At 45.3% G+C, this 22,713-nt stretch overlaps 1 protein-coding gene across 4 annotated transcripts in view; it reads left to right on the top strand.

The window, feature by feature from the left end:
* The window catches only part of SH3D19 (SH3 domain containing 19), a 1,396,196-nt gene extending 1,382,208 nt beyond the window's left edge, over positions 1-13,988 (top strand). For all 4 annotated transcript variants that reach the window (XM_069631268.1, XM_069631267.1, XM_069631269.1 and 1 more), the window contains one exon: positions 13,068-13,988. In XM_069631268.1, coding sequence (XP_069487369.1) covers positions 13,068-13,175 — 108 coding nt within the window. In that variant the 3' untranslated portion in view covers positions 13,176-13,988. The remainder of the gene's footprint in view (positions 1-13,067) is intronic.
* The last annotated feature ends 8,725 nt before the right edge of the window (positions 13,989-22,713 follow it).

The following is a 22,713-nucleotide window of genomic DNA, read 5'->3' as shown; positions in this document are numbered from 1 at the left end:
CCAGCAGGGTTACTGCCGGACGCGTAATGAGGCTGATAGTCTCTCAATACTGATAGTCTCAGAGACTGATCAGATTCCCCATAAGAATGAGCAAAAGGGCAAGGGAAGTAAAGCAGAAGGATTTACTTCTCTCCAAAACGTCCGTACACAGTTCAAAAACAAGCAAAACTAAAGGGTGTCCCATTGAAGCTGTAGTGGCCAAGATCGGAACCCTTCCCAAGGGCCTTGCCAGGACCAGCCTCAGTTTGCAGTAAATAAGGAGATCAGACACAGACTGGTGGTAAACCAAGCTTCTTGTAATAGATAGCAAATACACAGCATACAGAGTGATCAGCTGATCAGCAGGACATGTGTCCAGGCAGTTGGCAAACAGACCTCTCTCTGGACTACCCTTAGATTGCAGGCTATATAGCATATCATAAGCAATCCCTAATATATTATAGCACTTTCACAATAGGGGGGGTGTTACTTGGCACGACATTGCAGACATTTGTCAAGAAATGTCGACATCTCACTTGTGACCTTGTGAGGCAGTCTTGCAGGGACATCGTGTTGTATTATGGATAAGTGGCATTTGCAGAAAACCTACTGTTAACTCCGTACATGGTGCTAATGCTATACTTGTAGAGAATAATCGGAAGAGAAGGTCTGGTGTCATCTGCCCCAGGAGGGGTTTGGGCATGGCTGGGGTGCTGCATGCAGACGGAGGCGGAAGGAGGCAGAGAGAAGATCTGAGGCCTTAATGTATGAGAGATCCTAATGTAGTATAGCATGGCATAATATAGCATACAATCCAAGCATAACATAGCATTGTATAACAATCTTAGCATAACATAGCATTGCATAACAATTCTGCCACATCAATGCGAATGGGAGGAAAGTAGCAAAAAGAAAACCTTTTCTAACATTGGTTGAGGAGTGGTGAGCCACTACCTCAGACGCATTTGTGTTATAATTGTTACAGGTGCGATATTGGTTCCCTTTATGAACAAACCTCTACAACGACTTCTGCTAGATTCTCGTCAGGGCCCAGAGCATGCGCTTCTGGAAGAACTGGCGCCCCTTCTAGAGAAAGTTGCGGGTCATGTTTGTACTTCCTGGTGCTCAGGAAAGGGGGCAGGTTGTGCCCAGTCCTGTAACTCGGGGACTTGAGCATGGTCCTGAGAATGGACAAGATCAGGATGCAGTCAGTGAAGTCAATCATCCAGATTCAGCAGAGCCGTGACTGGTTGGTGCCACTTGACTTTCAGGACGCTTATTTTTATGGCCAATCCATCCAATTTGCAGGAAGTTCCTGAGATTCATGATAGGTAGCACCCATTACTAATTAATTCAAGATGCTCTCTTTTGGCCTAATCTCCACCCCAAAGGTTTAGGCCAAGCTGATGGCAGTGGTGGTGACTCGTCTCAGGAGGGAGAAGATCCATGTGTTTTCCTACTTATACTGGCTTCTCCAGGGCTGTTCACTGGAGCAGACATCGCGTCACCTCGGGGGACACCTGTCGGCTGCTCCATAGCCTTGGCGTTCCTCTCGGTTTCAAAAAATCACAGTTCACACCTTCACAGAGGCTTCAATTCATCTGAGCAGTCCTGGACACTCAAGCGGGGAAGGCTTTTCCACCTCCAGGTGAAAAACGTCACCAGCATTTGTCTCAATTTTTGTGAATATTCCAGAACTTGTGCATGCTGCAGCCTCAGACTTTCTTCGCATCATGGCATCTTTTCATGGCTCATGGCACTGGAGGCTCGATTGATGATGCTATCTCTTCAGTGTGTTCTGCAAAGCCAGTGCTCACAGTTTTCCATTGATATTTCTAGAGATCCAAGTTTTGAGGAATGTGGCCAATGTTCTTCGCCGGTAGTATCATCGGGACTCTTTGATGGTGGGAGAATTGTTGTAGCAGCTCTGGACGGAGATCAAAGCTTTCACGGACCCATATCTAGGTGGCCAGGGCACTCATTTTTAGAATCTCAAGGTAAGCAGGCATTGGTCCTGGGTGAGGTGCAGTTGGCACATAATCCTGAGCTGTGGGTAATCAGACTGAAACTGATGTCCTTTCTTCCCTCGATACACAGAAAGTGTCCTGATCCTGACTCACTACATAGTGACCATGCATTTCCTCAACAAGTGAGGTGGTGTATAATCACAGCCTCTGTACAGGGAAGCAATGCAGCTTTGGTTCTGGGTGATAGAAAGCAATATCTTGGTGGCTCATCTAACAGCGACTGAGAATATAATGGCAGATTTCGTGAGTAGGCAGAACTTGATCTATCCGGGGTGTAAACATTTCTGGAGGTCCTTTCAACCTTTGGTGGATCCTCATATTGTTGACCTTTTTGCGATGAAGCACAGCATGAAGTGCAAGCCTTTACTGTTCAAGGGAATTTCCTCCCAATACTGAATTGGGAGATGGTTTTCAGGTGGATTGGACTTTCGGACTCCACTATGGAGCTCATTCCAAAGTGGTGTGATGTGAATGAAAGGCATAAAAGCCTTGAGTAAGACTTTTTTATATCTTTCATTAGGTCAGGCCACAGTTTCAATCATTTGTATGGCAGAGAGGAGGGACAGTACGCAACTTGTATTTCAACCACCTTCCTTTCTCTCCACCATACAAATGCTCAAACATTAATTTTCTGGCCAGCACAAATGCTGAAGATCCCCATGGGGTCCGCCCACTTTATAAGTAAAGCGGACAGACCCCGTAGGGATCCATTGTACACATTGCCTGAGGCAGCGTGCACGATTACAATTAAACGCTGCCCGACATGATTGCATGTCGGGCATCTTTTCATTGTAACTGTGAATGTTTCTCCATTCCATTGGTTGCCCAATTCTTGTAGGGTTTGACAAACATATTTCCGCCTACAGTTTGTGGTTCTCTGTCGAGCTTTGATTTAGACCTTCTGCTCCTAATGGATTCTCCTTTATGGGCCCATTCATTCTTTTTCCGCCAGCTTCTAGCCTTGAAATTCCTATTCCATGATGCTTCTAGCCATGAAGACCTTGTTTCTGGTAGCTATCATGTCAGCATATATTAACAAAATCCCCTCACTTTGTAGCACAACATGTGAGCAAGTCAAACACTATCATATGAGGTGTGAGTCCCATGGGTCAAATATTACTAATATGTCTTTATTTTATAAATTGTTAGTAAAAGACTCAAATGACTTAAAACATCTGACCATTACTGGGTTCAATGTCAAACACAATTTAAAGACGCCACATTACCAAAATAGTATATGAAGAAGTAGATAAAAAAATACAATAAAGGAGGCAGGGGGGCGTTCGCAAGCCTGAAAACGAGGCCAGCCTTATAGTGAAGCTCTCCAAAGCGAGATTAGGCCCTGATCAAAAGGAGCCGTTGTACCATATGAAGAAGCTGTGAAAATTGCTCCGGCAGGGGCTCCCTTATTGTGCAGCGGTGGCCCGTAAATTGGGCTCATTGGCTGCCCCGGACCCAGGATCTCGGCGGTGGCGAGTGATGACAGGTAAACCCAGCAGGCAAGGCTGCAGGAGCTGTGGGGTGCACTCCGGGTTCATCCAGTGGGAATCTAGGAGGGGTCGCTTTGGTATTACGGCATTGTACTGCTTGGACCTGCTCTCTTCTGGTAGCCTGGGGAGGGTTGGGACCCTTGCCGCCCGGCATACTTGATGCAGCTCCGGCTCTGGAAACACTAACTCGGCTGAGGACCTGGGCTGCTGCTGCATGTGCCGAGCATGTGCAGGGTACATCCCTGCGCCTGAATGGCAGGACGCTACTGCATCATAGAGATAAGCGGTGCACGAATCAGGGGGCTATTTCATGATCATTTCAATGAACTGCGGGCTGCCAGTCAATGAGCTCTGGAATACCATGATCAGGCGGGCTCTTGAGAAGGTGAGCGTCTGCACTACGGAGTATTGTGGCCAAGTGAAGGCTCTATTCTATACCTATGTATAGGATTGGTTTGGAAGTAACTTGAAACGCGCACTGCCAAAGGAGATACGTTTCTACGAAAAAAATTCTGTTTACAAATCATGTAATAGTCACAAATACATTTATTTGTTTTACATGAGAAAATGTAATCAGGTAATGGACAGCCTACACCTGTTTTGACCTAAACGGGCCGTCCTTAGGGCCTGATTATCAGACTAAGGAGTAAATACCATATAATGGTGTCGTCAGGAAGATGACTTCAGTAAGCCTCTTAGGATTGATGAATGAAGAAAAGTAGGTCACAAACACTTGTCATGAGTTTATAACTTTCTGATGGGATTCAGTGGTGTCATGACGAAAAAAGCTTGTATGATGGATGCAGAGTGGGAGATTTCTATGCTAACAAAAAGTTTTTCTGTCAAATCGAGTGGGCGAACGAATGTCGTGCCTCTAATGGCGTCATTATCAGACAGTTCTAAACTCATGACAAGTGTTTGTGACCTACTTTTCTTCATTCATCAATCCTAAGAGGCTTACTGAAGTCATCTTCCTGATTACACCATTATATGGTATTCACTCCTTAGTCTGATAATCAGGACTTGAGGACGACCTGTTTAGGTCGAAACACGCGTCTGCTGTTCATTACCTGATTAACATTTCCCATGCAAACCATATAAGTGTATTTGTGACTATTACATGATTTGTAAATAGGATTTATTTCGTAGAAACGTATCTCCATTGGCAGTGCGCATTTCAAGTTACTTCTAACCAATCCTATACATTGTTATTAGATCTGGATTTTGTTTGGCGGAGTCCAGTGGAAGTACAAACGCAGCACGCCGTCCTTTTGATCAGCTTTTTTCCTCCGCTACTTTTCTAGGTGGAGATCGTAGCGCACCGGTAGCCGTTGGTGAAATCCTTGCATCCTTACTTTCTATTCTATACCTCCCTTGCTTTCTACATGCAGTGAGGGTCTGTGGAGGATAAGTGGGAAGTTGGCTGTGCTGGAAAGCTCGCCTGGAGACAAGCCAATAAACAGAAAGGTGGAGGGACATGGCATCGGGAAAGGGAAAGAAGAAAAATGCTGTGGAAGATGCTGATTTTTTTCCAGACCCCGCAGTGGGCAACGTACTTTGAAGAAGCCTGTACCTGCTGGTGCATATAGAACAATCAATGTTGCGGTTGAAGGGTAAACTGGACAAACTAACAATGTGGCCTAGTTGGAAACAAGAAGATCTACGCTGGAACGGAAGACCACTGAGCTGGACGAGCAATGCGCACAATCTCTCCATCTTGTGCAGAAAATCAGCAAAGAAATGGAGTCGGTGTTGAAATGCAGCAGGGTGACAGATAACCAACTTGAATTCCTGGAAAATGCAATGCATGCATCCCAACTGTGAATTATTTGTCTCCCAAAGGGTGCAGGGGGTGATGACCCGCTAGGCTTTGTTTTGACATGGCTTCCTGAGCAGCTTGATGTCGACATGGAAGATGACCCGTTATATGTTGACAAATGCTATCGGCTCAGGTTAGCTGGATCTAAGGCAAAGCTCTCATCAGAGGTGGGTCCTACACTTTTGGAGCGCCTGGGTGATTCCCAGGACAGGATCCTGAAGGCGGCAGCGGCTAAGCAAGCAGTGGTATATCAAGATCATAGAATCCTTCTTTTTCCTGATCTTTCTCCAGCCACCAACAAGAAAAGACAGGCCCTTGACGTCCCAAAGAAGGCTTTTCTGGAGCATGGGGTTAAAGTGCGCCTGCTCCATCTGGCCAAGCTCAGGGTGACTTGGAATGGGAAGGAGTACCTCTTTTAGGATGTTGAAGGGACAGAGAAGCTTTTGAAGACAGTGCCCGATGCAAAGCCACAGGACGGTGACACCGGATGAAGGGTTCAGGTTCACTTGAGTACTTTTTTCCTTATTTTGTTCCTATTGGGGCTTGATCTCCTTTCTACATAGTATGTTTGGTCTCGGCTGTATATCTTCAGAATGCTAGTGCATCCACCTCCCCAATTTGTGGGATTTTCTTTATTTCTTTGGACTTTTCGAGACCCCTGTCATGTACAGTTCTTTAGAAGGGCAGGTATTCCCTAGCCATATTTTCTTGGACATGCTCTGGGCACCGCTTGTTAAGGGCTTTGTTTGTAAGAGTTACGACATTTGTTCCCCCCCCCCCTATTGAGTGTGGACTCTCAAGGTAGTTACCTTGTGATACTCTGTGATTAATCTTGAAGGTGGTTGTACGATGTTGGTGCTTTCTACACTTGTGCCTCTCTATTGTTTTTTACAAGGTTAAAATGAATAAATGAACATTAAAAAAAATACAATGAAACGATGGAAACTGTACAAAGACTCACAATATACTCATGAACATATAGTTACAAAATATGAATGAAAAATATATACCCGACACCTCACTGTGTGACACTGTTTGTGAGACTAGCTTGATAATGATTTTAACCAAAATACACATTCTTGAATGTTGCGCAGTATTATGGAACACATCCTACTGCTTTACACAACCCTGACATGTTTCTGTTGTATTGAATTTGAACATTCTTCAGGGGGACCACCTTCACTACAAGAAAATCCTTCAAATGGTAGAAAGGGAACGAATCTTGATGTGCATAGTAGTGGCGTGTTTGCTTATCCTCTTGCAATAAATATGCATATAACATGTGGTCAATGGGTTAACCTCACATGTTACTCCACTTAATTAATAGTTTTTCTTTTAACACCATCAATGTTCATAAAATTACCTGAACGTGCTCTTTAAGCTGATGGCACCCATGTTGTACTAATCATGCAGATCTCTTCTGTATGTCAATCTGACTGTGAAGACATCCAAAATGATTGGATATAAGTATATCCCCATCAAAACGAGGAGTCCCTGCGCCTCCCAACGAGCGTGTTCGAACAAATCTTCAGTCTGCGGTGAGCTGTAAGAAGATAGAACAAAGAATATTGCTCCCAACTCCCACTACTGTGCCACACATGCTGCATTCTAAAAATTACTCTGGGGAACACGTAAAAATGCGTACAATTACAAAACTCGCATAAGAGACTGCCGGCTATAAAGTTGTATTATCCTTACCCATTCTCGGCTGTAATGAAGACCCGCTAGACTGGACGTGCGGTTGCTGCTTGCCAGGACATCGAATTGTCTGTGACAATGTTATTGGATTAGCATTTTGTCACATGACACTTACCGTGTGTGGCCTACTCAGCCCACCCTTCATAAAATTCCTATGCGGTGCACCATACTGGAATGGTTCGCACTGGCAGTTTAACAATGAATACGCTCATGTGATTTCATGGTCATTTAAAACGAACCTGCCCAAAATGATGTGGGTAACGACAGTAGATGGAACTTGTTTACCGGCTCCAGCTAATGGCTACATATTCCAATTCAAGTCCTCATTGAGCCCTGCTAAATGGCTGCCTGTCAGAAAAATGTTTTTTTGTTCCCAGCGTGCAAAGGACTCTACCTCTTGGCACTGAAGTAAAAATAGTCCAAAAAATGTCATTGGCCATATGTTTGGCCTCCATAAAATGGGTGACCAATGGAGTGGGGCATTGATGTTCTCTGTTCTAATGCAACTTTTATGTTCTGATTTTCGAATGTTTGCTTTCCCTGTGGACATTCCAATGTAGCTCTTATTGCATGGACACTTTATATAATAAATCACCATTTTGGAATTGCGGTTGTTCAGACTGTGTTGCTCCCATGGGCGATCAAGGCCAATGTCGATGCTATGAGTCTCAGGTGACTTGGCGTGAACCCCAGTTGCCACATGGAACATGTCCCAAGGGTCCCTGCATTCCCCAAATTTCTGGTAGTGACGGCTCTCTTTTTGTTAGGCTCTTTATGTCAGATATAACGCCCATATCCTTCTTATTGTGGCTTCTTTTAAATGCAAACAGAGGAGGAGGTACTATAAAAGGACCATTGCTCGAGAAGTACCAATGCTTGTTTATGCATTTTATCTTATGTGATAAATCCAAATAGTTGAAGACACAAACTAATCTGTGTTTGTTGTCATGTTTGTCCTTGTGTTGTAAAAGCACTTGCCTGGTAATATTAGCCGCCCTTTTCTTGGCTTGTCCTATACACATCCTAGAGTATTTTTTAGCCTGTAACTTCTTGGTGGTATGCCTGCTGCTTGTTCAAAGTCAGATTTTGGAACTATTCCGGCAAAGCCGTATGAACTGAATGAGAAGCAAATTTTCCCATAGGGCCTTTGGGTGAAAACTTTGAAAATTGAGTAAAGCATTGGTATTGGTGGACTTCCTGAATGGTCTCACTTTTAAGTGTTGCTAGGTAAGATGTTCTTTTTAGTACTAAGCGACCGCACATAAATACAACGTTTTTAAAGCTGCGGTTTTATTTCTAAGTTTTCCGGGCTCATCCAGCCCGGAAAACGTAGAAAAAAAAACGCAGCTAGTGCTTATTTTTTGTAAAAAAAAATAAATAGCACTTACCGAGATTCAGTTGCAGCTTTCCTGCTCTGGTCTCCGGTCCCCGTCCTCCGCCTACAGCACTAATGAAGGGAGGTAGCCTTTGTTTACTACAGCTGGCTGGCTTTTCCTTCATTAGTGCCGCAAAAGCCAGCACAGGCGGGGCCTCCATTTCACAAAATGGATGCGCCCATGTGCTTGCTTTTGCGAATTTTGAGCTTGAATAGCTCAAAATTTTACATAGGAAGTTTTAAAACGGAGAATGCTAGTATTTTCTTTTTATGTTGCCTATCTATTTTTTAAATAAAAATTTTTATTAGACCATCCCTTTAATTTTCTCTGGCTAACCTTGGGTGAGCAACTGTTTCCAAGGGTCGAAAGGGTATTTTAATCCCTTCTACACTTTATTTGGTGAGACCAGAACACCCCACCTTATGTGGAGTGCTGGGGAGATAGTGTATCCCCTTTCGCACTACCACTGTAACATTTCTGTTACAGAGACAAGCTTAAACCTTAATGGCTGGTGGCAGTGAACCTTTTTTTACTAATGCAGTTCAACTTACTCGCAGGCTGTTTCTACGGATATACGTGATCCAAAAGCGGCCGGAAAGTTTGCACATTTCCCATGCGAACACACGCTGAAACCCCTACATATCCTCACCCCTACCCACACCCACAACAAACCCACGACACACCCCCCACCCACACCCTCAACACACCCCCACCCACGCCCCCAACATACACAAACCCTACTCACCTTTTTCTTCCCGCTGAGTCCCTGCGACGCCAGTTCCCTTTCACTTCTGTGATCGGGATCCGGCGCTGCAGGGTCCTTTTCTTTTTTAAATTTTATTTTATTTTTATTTTGGTGCTGCAGAGGTTTCCCCCACAACCCCAGCTCACTATACTCTAAACTCTAAAGTATATTGAGCGGGGGTGTTGCGAGGGATAACCCCGCAGCCCCCTCTTTTTTTTTTTTCGGGTGTACTGCAGGGTTATAGTGAGCAGGATGTTGCGGGGGACACCCCCACAGTCTTTTTTTTTGTTAATACTTAGCTACAGTGCTACCACCAAAGGTTCAAACCTTTAGTGGTAGCATTTTTAGGACTTTTTGTACATGCAACCGTTTGGATACGGTCACATTGTACAATACCGTTTCTACAGCTGCATTAAGGCACCCATTTTACCAAAATGGCCCTGTTTTTTTTCTCGACATTTTATGGTTACTTGTCCTTTCTTGGTCCTTCCCCTATCCTCCAGGGCAGGAAAGTCCTTTGTGAAAGTTTTGTCTTCGGCGAGAGGCCTCGGGCAAGCCATCAAGGCTCCAGAGTGTCTGAGAGGACAAAGTGAGAGAGGGGTCCAAAACTCTGCCGCCCTTTGTCTTCCAGCCTGCCTGCTTGCAACCACCACCTCAGGTTTGAATTTTGCATGCCTGTTGATTGGCTGGGATCCAGTATAAAGTTCTGATATTGGGAGGTGAAGAGGTAGTCGACCACTGGAACCAAATCCAAAGATGATGATGAAGAAAAGCCGGCTGTGATGATTTCCAGCAACCGGGGAGCCTGCTGTGTAACCAGGGCCTGCTGTTAACCTTCCTTCCAAGCGACCTGGGGGTCCTGAACACGCCAACCCAGAGCCTGATGAAGACCTGCATTTTGAGCCATCCCACGAGATGATTCAACCTTGCCGGGCTGTAATACACCACTAACCTGGGACCTCGAGCCACTGTGCAGTGCCTAGTCTTCCACGTTTTGAATCTCGCCGAAACTTTGGTGGCATCCTGCTGGACCTCCAGAGATTTGATTTTAATCCTTGAAGTCCCCTCAGCAGAGTGTTGGACCAGATTAGTGACGAGAATCTGACCAGTTATATTCAGTCTTCTCCTGGCTCCTGAAAAGGGTGCCAAAATCACAGACGCGCAACCAGCCTCGAAGAAGCTCTGCCTGAAGTCTTCCCCGTTGATCCCTGCTGCAAATTCCCTTCCAGTGTCCTAGCTTCAGTCACCACAACACGGAATTAAAGGACCAGGTTTTGGGCTGCAGATCCTGAAGTCGTCCAGCTGCAAACTCCTCTTCTCCGTTGAGGTACTGTGTTGGCTTGGGTATTGCTTAGCTTAAGTCTTGTGCGATTCCTGTGAATATTTTGAGGTGATTTGTGTGATTGTGAGTTCTCTCATCCAGTTCACCCGGCCTAATGCTGGACTTGGGTGTCTTCTCTGAGGTCCCTGGACCCTTTCTGCAACTCTGAAGTAAAATACTAATTTGTTTGAAGAGCTTTCCTCAAGAACCCTGACTTTTCCTACATCTGTGCCTATCCTGGCCTTGCTGTTGGCCACTAGAGCACTAGTGACCCCCTCCTGCCACTGAGAACCAACACTCATGCTTCGACTTATAAGGTTTGGGCCTTTTGCCTAGAAAATGAAGTGTTGAAAGGTTACTTACTTGTGAAAGAGTTGGTTTGGTAAAGGTCCCTCTGAAATATGAGCAGTTACGAAAGTTCTTACTTTCTTTTGAATATGTTCTGCCATTCTTAAAAGTATAGATGGGGTTAATTTACTTACCTGTGAATTGGATGATCCTCTTCCCAAAGGTAATGCTGTTGGCTTCACTTTATTTCTGTTCAGAGAATAGGTGTATATGTTCACCAACTGGGTGTTGCTTCCCCTGGCTTGCTGTATAGCCTGCCTAGAATAGGTCTACCTTGGGTTTTGCCTACCTTGAATAGCTGTGTGCCATTCTGAATACGTATACGGTGAGTTTAGCTGACCCTGGTGTGCTTTGTGCAATCCTAAAATAGTGTAAAGAGTTATTGCTTAATTTGGTGTGTGTACCACTGATCTGAAAAGCAACTGTAATAGTTTATCACACCAATGGGTCTTACTCGCCTAGTATAACTAAGGGTTATCCTGAATGTAGTTATAGGTTCATACTGTTCCATAAATTTGTGTTCCACTGTTCAGAAAACTTCCCTGGTAACAAGGTTGGTTTACTAAGGGAGTTCTTAACTGAGTGTCCCTCTATGACTGACAGGGTCTACTACCCTTGAATTACTGAAAGTAATCTTTGGTTTTACTCCCCCTGAATAGGTGTGTTCGATTCTAAATATGTATAATTGGAACTGACTTTGAATTGCTGTCAGTTATTCTGAACAAGCTCTATGCTTTGGTCGGTAAATACGGTCTGCTATCATGTCAGAAACATGTGTCGGTGAGCTGCAAGTGCTCTCTTCCAAGCCCCATTATCGTCCGATTGTGACGGAAAAGGTCTTTTTGACGGTGAGGCTTTCTTTCTTTACCAAAGGTAATCTCTGAATTTCATATCAACTAGAAGATTATATTACCAGTGTTTTTTTTTTCCCTGACTCCTCACCCTTCTAAGGATGAGGAGAGTTTGCACAGGTTTGTTCCCAAACAGGCTTTGAGTTTTTACGTGTCAAGAACTGCTGCCTTCCATTATTTTGTTTGCTCACGTACTGTCAGGCAACGCAGTACCAAGCAGACCATTTTGCACTGATGCTGTGTATTAGTAAGTACTATGCAGAGGCAATCAAGGAGGTGCTACAGGGCCACTCTACTACGGGGAGTTCCCATCCTCTATGGCCCTTCAGAGAGGAATGCCACTTGTTGAAATCTGTCAGGCCACAGTCTGGTCCTCTTTGCACACTACTGCCTGCCTTCACTGGCAGAATAATGATGCCCAGTTTGAGAGAGCGGTATCCAGAATATTCTGGTCTAAATGAACCTGTGCTCTCTACCCTCTTCCAGTAGTTTGTGACAACTGTGGTAGTTTATTAAGAGGGCTCTGTGGAAGGATGCAATCCGTTAGAAGGAAACATTACTTAACATGTAATATTCGTTATAAGGATTCTCCTGCCACAGATTAATCGCACCCTCCCAACCTGGCCCTGTAAATGGCACAAGTAGAGATTGGAATACTTCCTTCAAAATTGTGCATTTTAATTTCTCTACATTGTAAGGCTCCTTCATGTGCAGGGAAGAACTGAGGACATGTTGAGTAGTGTGCTCCATTCAGAGGACAAGGTCATGTCGGGGGTTGGGGGTCAAAGATCATCATCGGAAGTGATAGACGCTGAGCTACACTACACCCCATGCTGAAACGTTCAGAGAACAGCTTGCTCTGGAGGATATCTGTCATTAGCAAACTGTGGGTGTAGAAACCATAGACCGAACATTAAATGGTAAGTCATTTTCCTGTTTCTGATTTCCTCCCAAGTGATGGGATAAATTGGTACTTGAGGCAAATTATATGGAGTATTATTATGCCATAATTGCACAGATTAAGCTGTGTAATGTTAGGTGTTGCCACAAGCCCCAAAATGTCAGTGTATGGTGCTGGTTTCTGATATTGTGCAAGTCTACTGCATAACCACATAGACCATTTTGAAAGTATGTTTGCCACCTGAATAAGTTAGAATATGTGAAGTATTATTGACTGAAAAGGTAGTTGGGACTAATATGGAGGTAAAGAAGCTCTTCATGGCACTAAAGAGGGAGCTCACAGACATGACAGGCATCCATCCTGAAAAAACACACTAATCTGCTTCCTACTTCTTTTTATGTGACGGTGTCTTTCTTTGGTGAGCTCTGTTACATGTGCTGGCTGACAATTATTCTACAGCCTTATTCAGCTGTGATAGGCCTAATGATCAACTGAATGCATTTGTCTTGCAGGCAGGAAGTATGATCACAGTGCTAAAATATATCGATGATGATTGGATGAGTGGAGAACTGCAAGGACGATCAGGAATATTTCCAAGGAACTTTGTTCAGGTTCTCTAGAGGGTCTGAGGATGAGCGTGCATTCTCAAACTGACAAGACTTTTTTGAAACGAAGACATAACATGCCCTTCAGAAACAAAACACTACGATTGGTGCCACTTCAACGTTTACTCTCTAGTATCATGCGTGATATTAGTTTGCACTATTTACCTAGCACGGGAAATATATCTGTTATATGTATGTATATATTGTCTGGGGCGATATTTCTTTTTAACTGGATTTACTAAGGACTTCAAAAAAACACTTTTCTGCAGAAAAAGGCCTGTTTGTAGACATTGGCAATCATGACGTTTCCATCTGTTTGTTAGTTCACGTTTTATTGTCCTAATCATCAAACGGCAGGATGGTGCTATCAGACAGGATTTGGGTGCAAACGGCTTGACGGATGTCCTAGAGGGGATGGAGACATTAAAGCAAGTTGGAATGAACACGCCTATGGATTTAAGGAACAAGGAATGTGAATGAAGACCGGTCTATTGACACATGGAATTATGAAAATTGTATTATCTATAGTTTGTGATCTGCAATATATTTTTGGAATAACGCAAATGAGACATTTGGTGATCTATGAGTAACAGAATAGCCTGATATGCCAGTATTGCTTTCCATGTGCTCCTAGGGGGGCGCTCTGTGAAATGTTATGGAATTTATACCCACTTGCAGCCAAAGCTTTACATGACATCGTTTCGGAAGAAGGGCTTATGAGTGAAACCTAGTGTGTCCTAGTTGTATTTATGTATACATGTACTCATTCCTACAGTCTGTCGCTGTAGACTTTTCAAAATAAATTTCTACTTTTTGTAAACATCATAAGATTGAAAATGTAGTACCTTCATCTAGGTTATATGTGATTTTACAGACCCAACTTTCAGAGTGGTACATTTCATTGCAACCATAATAACGAAAAACACCGAATTGCCATCCGTTTTTCCACCCCTCTAACGTGTTCCCAACTCATTTTAACCCCACTACCATATATATATATATATATATATATATATATATATTATTAAATTTAATTTATATTTTCTGTGTTTTTTGGTGTTATGTACTTTGGTGAAATGTACCACTGTTTTGTGCTCGGTAAAATAGCTGTGTACCATTCCTCTATTTAACTGAATGAAAATAATCCCCAGATCACACTGGTCACTTAAAATATTCAAGGTTCCAGTTACTCTTTAAGTTTTTAATCCTCCATCCATCTTATATTTAACCAGCACTCTCAGTTGGCCAGTAGGACAGGACATAACCTATCCCTTCATACGCACATTCAAACCCAGACTCCATTCCTCCCTTACTACACAACATAAAGCATTGACCAAATACACTGCATGCAAAATCCATACCAGCACACTCTAAACCACCGAGTGCAAGCTCTCAGCTTCACTCCAAGTGTGCGCAACCTCATACTCACAGGGATCTGGTACACAACTATAGGACGTCAGCCGGGGAACATGCCCTACACCATGAACGTCCCTGGGCACAAACCAGCCCTAGTCCCCTATCTATCCTCACCAGGGGTCACATGGCAGGTAACATGGAATACATGAAGTCCTACTCTTCAGAATGATGTTACACATGTGTTACAGGTGCAGATTTGATGACAGGCCTAACCTTTGCAGTCTTCCATTCCAACCACCAGCTCAAAGCCTGACTCATGCACTTACATCTCTGCCAGGAAATAAAACCGCAAGACACCACTACAACCCCTGCTACCAGACACCATACACATCGCAGCACTCAATTCTGGATAACAATTTATGAAGCATGCACCAATTCCACAAAACGCACCATTATGCATGTGCTCCGTAATACCCGGGCACACCATACCCACGAACATTTATGACACACTATCCTCAATCATATGCACACATGATGCAGTGCCCCAGATGGCCTCAGAAATCCACATACAAGGATAATAGATTGAAGATCATTTATTAATATTTTAAACTAAATGGTTTGAGAAGGCTGGGCTGTGTGAGAGTAGATTGTTTAGCCAATAAAAAACAAATGATCTAATAAAGAATATAGGACACACAATGTTTATTTTTCAGGTGGACTTTTTGAGCCATGAATATGATAAATCTGTCCTGGTCTCAGCTCTGATGATGGCATTTCATCACGGCCCTTGGATGTTTTCCTATAGTAGACTCTTATTAGGCCACCCCCATCCCATAGTGACTTTGGAAACACTTGTTTGATCTATGGACACATTCAGACATGCACACTGAATAAAGGACTAAAAGTTCCTGTCCAGCTGTTCAGAAGTCATCATAGAGGTGGAGACCTAACGCCCCTAGGTCAGTATCATTTGACTGGACACTGTCCTAGTATACGTCATAGTGGTAAGTGAACACATAAGGAATGGCCATTCATAAATGGGGTTATTGTTTTGGTGGGATGTGTTATAAAGGTGCTGAAAGGCCTGGCAGTGGTGTTTGCAAATATTCTCTGTTTGAGTGACTAGCCATCTATAAAGGCAAGAGTTCTGGAGGGCGGGTCAGGTCAATCAGCTGGGGTTCTTTGTAATGCGCATGATGCGGTTTTCCTCTACTTGCAAGCCAATTAATACATTGTTTGTTTGCCATCACGCAAAATTGATGTGTGGCCCGTTTGAAACTAGGGGGTCCCTATGACACTCTCGACCTGGCTGTGGGCTCCTTCCTCCCTAGCTCAGATGTCCCTAATCACCAGAATGTCCCAATGTATTCTAATGCAAGGTAACCTCTATTGGCCAAGTCTTCTATATTCTAGAAGAGAAAACCCTAATGTCCTTATACCTCTCCCTCTGGGGATTTTCTAAGGGATACTTCTAGTCTGTTATTACTGGCCTATGTCACCAGAGTTTCTCTTCCAGTCTTGTCTTTCTCCACTCACACTCTCTCTGCCTCTGTTTCTCCCTTTACATCTATCACGGCTCTCGTCCCTTCCGAATCTTCCTACTCCCCGCCCCCCATTGCTGTCTCTAGCTCCACACCTCCAGTCTCCTCTACTTTCCTTCACTCTTTATACACTCACTACTCATAATTTCACCCTCCTCTCCCTCTCTAATCTCAATGCCCCATCTATGCCTCTGTCCTGATCTCATCAGACTCTATCCCTCCCAACTACTTTCCTCCTGCTTTACTCAGCCCTCACTACTTCTCCTACTACCACCGGGCACTCCCTCGCCATTCTCCTACTGTGCACTCTATCACTTCTACTCACCCTCCCTCTCACAATTGCTCTATGCTTCTCTCCCCCTCAATATTTCTATATCTCACCACTCGCACGCCCCACCACACTACACTCGCACACAATACCTTACCTGCACTCCCTCAGAACATTACCACAGTCTCTTCAGCACTCTTCCATCCGCCCTTCACATGGGCTCTTGTTCCACCACCATTCCACCTGACCTCAGCCAAACATCTGTCAATCTCCTCTGTGCTGACTGGGCTTTTATAGCCCAGCCTCTCCTTCTAACACGCCTTCCGTCTCCCATAAGTCTCCCTGATAATATTCTCCCCTTGGCCAATCCCTTGCTAAGTTATCCCTCTGAGAGTTGGGACTTCCTGTGGAAGGTTTTAAGACCGTTTCTAGCCCCATCCCCTTTTCTGTCTCCATTTGTGTAGTCGTAGCCATGTGCTCAGGCTGCTTGTTTTCCTGGTGGCTTTCTTCCTGTCGTGGTGATTGTTCTTTTGCCCTGGATTTGGGGAGTATTTCTGTGTCTCCCCTGCAGTCCCTTTTCACTCAGTGTTCTGCTGTTCCACCATGCCCATGGGGCCCCTCTGGAGCTGGTGGGTCAGATGTTGGGTGTCGTATCTCTGTTTGGCAGGAGTACTCCCAGTACACTCCATGATGGGTCTCAGTCCCCTTCCCCTGGTTCCATTATGAGTTTTCTTGGTTGCACCCAGGTGCATTCTGTGAATTGTGGGTCTGAAAAAGCCAAAAGAGTACTCTGGCCAGAAGAGAGGCTGATATGCATTGTGGAAGGAACAGTGATTGTACGGCTCTGGCTTCTCGTTTCACCACTAAAATTCAGGGCATCCTGTCCTTGCTCTCCTCTTCCTCTCCCTCGCTCAGGCCCCCTTTGGACACCACTCCTGCTCCTCCTTTTTCCTCCTTCTCGCCTACAACACCTGACGATGTTTCTAGACAAGTCCAATCTATGAAAGTGTCATCCAAACAGATGCTCCCCTGCTCTTCCAGAACCAACAAGGACCACGTTGCAACCCTCGCTCCAGTCTTGGCCGATTTCTGCAATCACTCTTTCTTCACTGGATCTTTACCCTCTTTTCTCAAGCACTCCATTGTGCAGACTCTCCTAAAAAGGCCGTCTGCCGATCACACCGGTCCGGCAAACTCCTGGAATAGCTGGCCATCTCCCAGCTTACTCTCCACACTGAATCTCTTGGTTGACTCCATGACCATCAGTCTGGCTTCAGAGCAGCCACAGGTACAGAAACTGCTCTCCTGAACACTTGTGAAGACCTGCTCTCTAATCTTGACTCCAGCTTTCCCTCTGTACTCATCCTCCTTGGCCTCTCCTCTACCTTCGACATGGTCAATCACGCCACCTTGATCAATCGACTCTGTGAGAACCTGGAAATCACGGATCAGGCCCTGGCATGGCTGACCCTCCTCTTGGACCGACCCTCCCAGCCCCAAATTGTATCCTTTCTCTCTACCACCTCTCTCTCCACATGTGGTGTTCCCCAGGGCTCTATCCTCTCACCCTGGCTCTTCAATGTCTATCTGGCCCCTCCAACTCTCTGAGGATCAGATACTTCTCCAAGCTGAGTGGGGGGTAGATATCTCTCCTCTGCAGGTGCCTCCCTGCCTCTCTGACTTAAGCCGGACCACCTGAAATTCATGAAGCAGCTCATGACCTCCCCTTTCACCTCTGCCTTTTCTCTCTGGTTTCCCTGCTAACGTACCTGTCTGCTGTTCCGGCTGGTTGCTTGGTACCCTTAGAGTCTCACTGGGTTCCAGGTTCCTCCATGACCAGTCTTCCCTGCACTGCCTCCGGGCCTACCGTGCACTTAGGGGCTGTAACTGTACCCCTACAGCCCACTGCCTCCTTGCACTTACCCAAAGCTGTGCTGCTCTGATCGCACTTCCCGCTGCACTTTGCATTGTCGCACTTGCACGATCCGAATGACAAAAGGTCTAGTAGGATCATTTGTCTTGTCCTCCCACTGTCTTCCTTTCCTTGTCTTGTGGTGACTAGAAAAACTTGTGTACAGAGGCGTTATAAATGTTGTATATCATATCAAGATCAGGCCATATGTTTGGCCCCAGATGGGTCAATGGGATAGGGAGGGACTGGACCATTAGGACTGGGTTGTGGAGAGGCAATGCGACTGCCCTGTCATGTGCCAGTGACCAGGGCAAAGTGACCTGTGGATCCTCTTCAGATATTCCCAGGGCCCAACATTCACTGGCTTGGGGTGGCAACCTGCCCCCGAGTCGCTGCATCTGTTTTCCATAACCAAGCAGGAGTAATTGTCACAAGATGACATTTGCAAGAAATACTACCTAGAGTACACTTGTCAAATTACGAAACATTAACAGTAACCAAAGGTGTCACTAACCGTATAAATCCTGACCAAGACCCCAATGTGTGTCCATGCACATCAGAAAGAACAGCCACCTTAAACACCTCAGATGGATAAATAACGAACACATAACCAAACACTAACTTAGCTACATAGCTCTGAGTTGACCAACCTGGCAAATACCATTACTAACATGCAATCACAGCAATTTGCCATCCTTTTACACATGCCCTGCGTGACCTAAACTCCCCAAAGGCCACATTACTACTGAATCAGACTCAATAAACACACATCATGGGTGAATTTTCCCTGTCCTAACAGCAATCTTGGGAAAGTCGAATTGGTTTGACAGGCCAGAAGCCCCTCCTGCCAGAGAGCAGTGACAAAATGTTGGGTTAGACACAACCTGTCATTGGAGGTATCTGTTTCTCAAGTAGAATTGTATTATTGTTCACCATACATTAGTGATAGCTAGGGCAGGGTTCAAGAAATACAAAGCACAACCTAAATAGGATCATTAATCCTTTGGAACTGTATCACATGTCCCTTTGCCTCCCCAGCGTTGGTAGCTCAGTCCTTCAATGTGGTCTCTGGCTCCAGTAATAATACTTGCCAAGCTTAACTTGTCAAGCTACCTGGCATTCTCACACTCAAATTGATCTCCTTGGCAAGTGACTCTGAAGACTCGATTGAAGGACGACGCCTGATAAAGCAAAAGAAAAATAGTGTCTGCTTCGGTCTCTTGGGAAGCTCGCTTGTTACCAAAGTTTCCAACAGTCCAGGGCAATCTTCAAACCTCCGCTACCTGTTTCTCTTGAGCATAGACCGTCTCTCATCCCAAGGGACGTGGCTCTACTGCCCACCAGTCCAGTCTCATTACTGCTTGATGCTCTACACCATGCTCATTCCTGAGGGGACCTGCTCTGTTCCCTGTTCTGCTTCCTCCTGCATCTCCCCGATGCCTTGCCACAGGCTTGTACTCTCCTCCTTGACCCAGGGGACACTTGTTTCTTTCCCTATGACTCTCTGGGATCTCACTTGACCTGCTCTCCAACCTCCCTTCATTGTCTTCTGCCTCTAAGGCTCCTACACTTCAGTACTCCTCCTATCCTCCTCCACCTCTTCTGCCCCACTAATGATGTCCCACCTCTCCTCCTCTCTCCCACTTCCTCCTTTATGAACATTTAGAAACTAATCCCATCCCTTGACTGCGCACCCTTCTGTTTGGCTGCCTTAGCCTTTGTTATTTGCAATTCATGCAACCCTCCTCCATAGCGTCGCGTCCCCTCCACTCTAGCAGCCCTAATCATCCGGTGTGTCTCCACTGCTTCCTCGTAACATCGTTTTTAGGGCCCCAATGCATGGTATTACGCCCTAGAAAGACCTGGGTGGGCACACCCTCAATCAGTTATTCAGCATAGCTGGGCAATCCAATGCTCGTACAGTATCTTTCTCCCGCTCCAGCCATTTTGCCAGTCTGTGACCCATAAATTATATGGGGCAAGCAATGTATTGCCTCCAAATACAGGCTTTCACTCCTCCAATGATACCCGGTATTGCAGATACACCTCCTCCCAGTGTTACCAACCAACTTGGTCACGCTCCAATGTAGTGCTCCGCCTCCATCTTCTGGGGAGCTCTGGTTCGTACACTCTTCATCTCGGCTCCTTACCACTGTACGCACTTAAGGCTGCTCCTCAGTGCTCCGGAGGTCCAAACAGGGTTTGTGGCACTCTCCACAACTCTACCCTCACCCTCCATCTTGTTGCTGCACCTTTTAGCGGCTGTCGATGGTCGTCTAATCCGCCTGATCCTCACACTTCAGGTCCTTCAACAAGCGTACCATGGGATCCAGGGGGCATTGGCTGTATCGTCAACCTGTCAGCACATTATTTAATGGGGTGCATGGCTTTGGCAGGGCTTGGATTCACTGAGCTCACAGAGTGAATCTTCATGGTCTCCCTAGTTGGCCAGGCCTCCAGCAACCTCTTGTACTCCCATATAAGCAGGGAATACTGGGTTTAATGGAGATCTTGATAACGATTGGGCGTCCTTATCACCTCAAGGGGAGTCTCAATGAGATCCTGCTTGCCAAAACCCCTACGGGAGGGTCTTGCGTAGCAGGCTCACCTCCCTAATCTCAATGGGGTTGGCTCCCCCGTGGGGAGCAGAGACAAATACCCATTCGGTAGAGGTGAGCCGCCTTGATTGGAAAAAGTGCAGCATATGTGTGTTTTGGAATTATCTCTTGTGGCACTGGCTGCCAATGATACAAGAACGTCCTTTTGCAGTGATCTTGTGATGGGTTGTTCTCATGCCCTGGCATCAAGTATTGATATTTCCCGAGTTTCTTAGGATGCTATGCCGCAATAGTTTATACATAGTTTCTGGGGCTCTTTATAAAAGCTTACCTTTGAGCCCCAACAATCACAGCATGTTTATTGGAGCTGGAAAGACTTTAGCTTCTGAGTTCTTGGAGTTCTGATTCTTCGCTCCTTTTGGTATTATCTGGATAAAGTCCATAAAACTCCAGGTAGCATATTCCAAATTCTTGCACTAAAGGCGGCCCCTCTTATTCCTACATCACCATGCCTGCCTTGCAATACCGTTGCTAGGATTGAATCCCACATTTTTTCATTTAAACTGTGAATGGTCTTCTTTGAGTGGAGTTAGTGTGTGGATTAAAGTGTTTAAGTCCACTTTCTCTTGCTAGGCTCTACGGTTGCCTCGGGTCAGGTGTCTTAAGTTTCTCATGCCAGGTCTTGCAGTGGTTCTGTCTTGCCAAAGTGGAATTATGCATTCATTAGCTCAGATTCCGTTTGCTCTAAAAATGGAAAAAAAAACTTGTCAAGGAAGAAAAGGGTTAGCGCTGATTTGCCAAGACATCGCCTTTTCCCCTACACTTGTTATTTCTGGGCTGCTGCCTTATCCTGTACAGTCTGCTCCTCAACAGTAAATCTTGCTATTCTCTCATGAATATAACGCCATTTGGTGAGCTTGAACACATTTTGATTGCATGATGGGGAATTGGGGTTTTTGTTACTGGCCCCATAGCAGTCCTCCACATTTGCATCGAGATCTTTGATTATTCTCGTATAATGCGCTTGATCCAGTCTCTAAGCATGGCACTGGAATTCGCACGTATGTGTTCTTTGTTGCCCCACTAACTAGACAAATGCGTTGCCCTTAATCTAGCTTCTCGGCACTTAATGAATACTCTTCAATACCCAGCTGACCTTCCTCTTGCACTAAATAAGCAATGCCGAACGGGCTATGCTTACACAGATCTCTGTCCAACTTTCCTACATACCTGTCGGCGTATGTTTTCCCAGCAAAAACCCTATTAATTTTTCTTGAATACTGGAATGTAAGCCCTGGATCTCTAAATAAAAATCTCTAGGCACTGCTCTCACCTGCCAGTTGATTTCACCACGCTCTGTGGGATTCAATACCTTTCCAATATGCAGAGCCTTTTTGTCTGCCCTCCCCAGCCCCCCGCCTCCCACCCTTTCATCGTCCTGGTTGCTATGCTTGGTAAATCTGGGTTTTCGCTGTGCAGCAGCTGTGAGCACCAAATGCCAATCGCACACCCTTACCCCACGTATTTTGGTGCTTGGGACCTGATCACTGCTGGCACTGTTGCTTGTCCTTTAACATACTTTGTGAGTACCCTTTCGCACTTGTTGCAAGGCTGTGAGGATCTTTTCTCAAGCGCTCTACCTCAGCACATTAGAAATGTAATCACCCGGATAAAAGAGGCAGCTAAGTGGCACATTCCTTTAAGAGGCCCTAGTGGTTCTTGCATTGGACTAAAACTGGGGTCATACTGCTCCAATTCGCTTCAGCGACTGCTTCCCATCTCTTCAGTGGGGGCTAGTGCTAGGCTGGCCCCTGAAGATCCTTGCAACTGTATAAATTTGCTGATGTGGCTGCTCAGTCCTGCCACAGCAAGCCAACTAGAGATAACACCAGGAACCTGGCTCCTGAGCTCTCCAAGT

The sequence above is a fragment of the Ambystoma mexicanum genome, chromosome 6q (genome assembly GCF_040938575.1).
Source record: "Ambystoma mexicanum isolate Mex_15411 chromosome 6q, UKY_AmexF1_1, whole genome shotgun sequence".
Taxonomy (NCBI): Eukaryota; Metazoa; Chordata; class Amphibia; order Caudata; family Ambystomatidae; genus Ambystoma; species Ambystoma mexicanum.
This window is presented reverse-complemented; position numbering and strand designations above follow the sequence as displayed.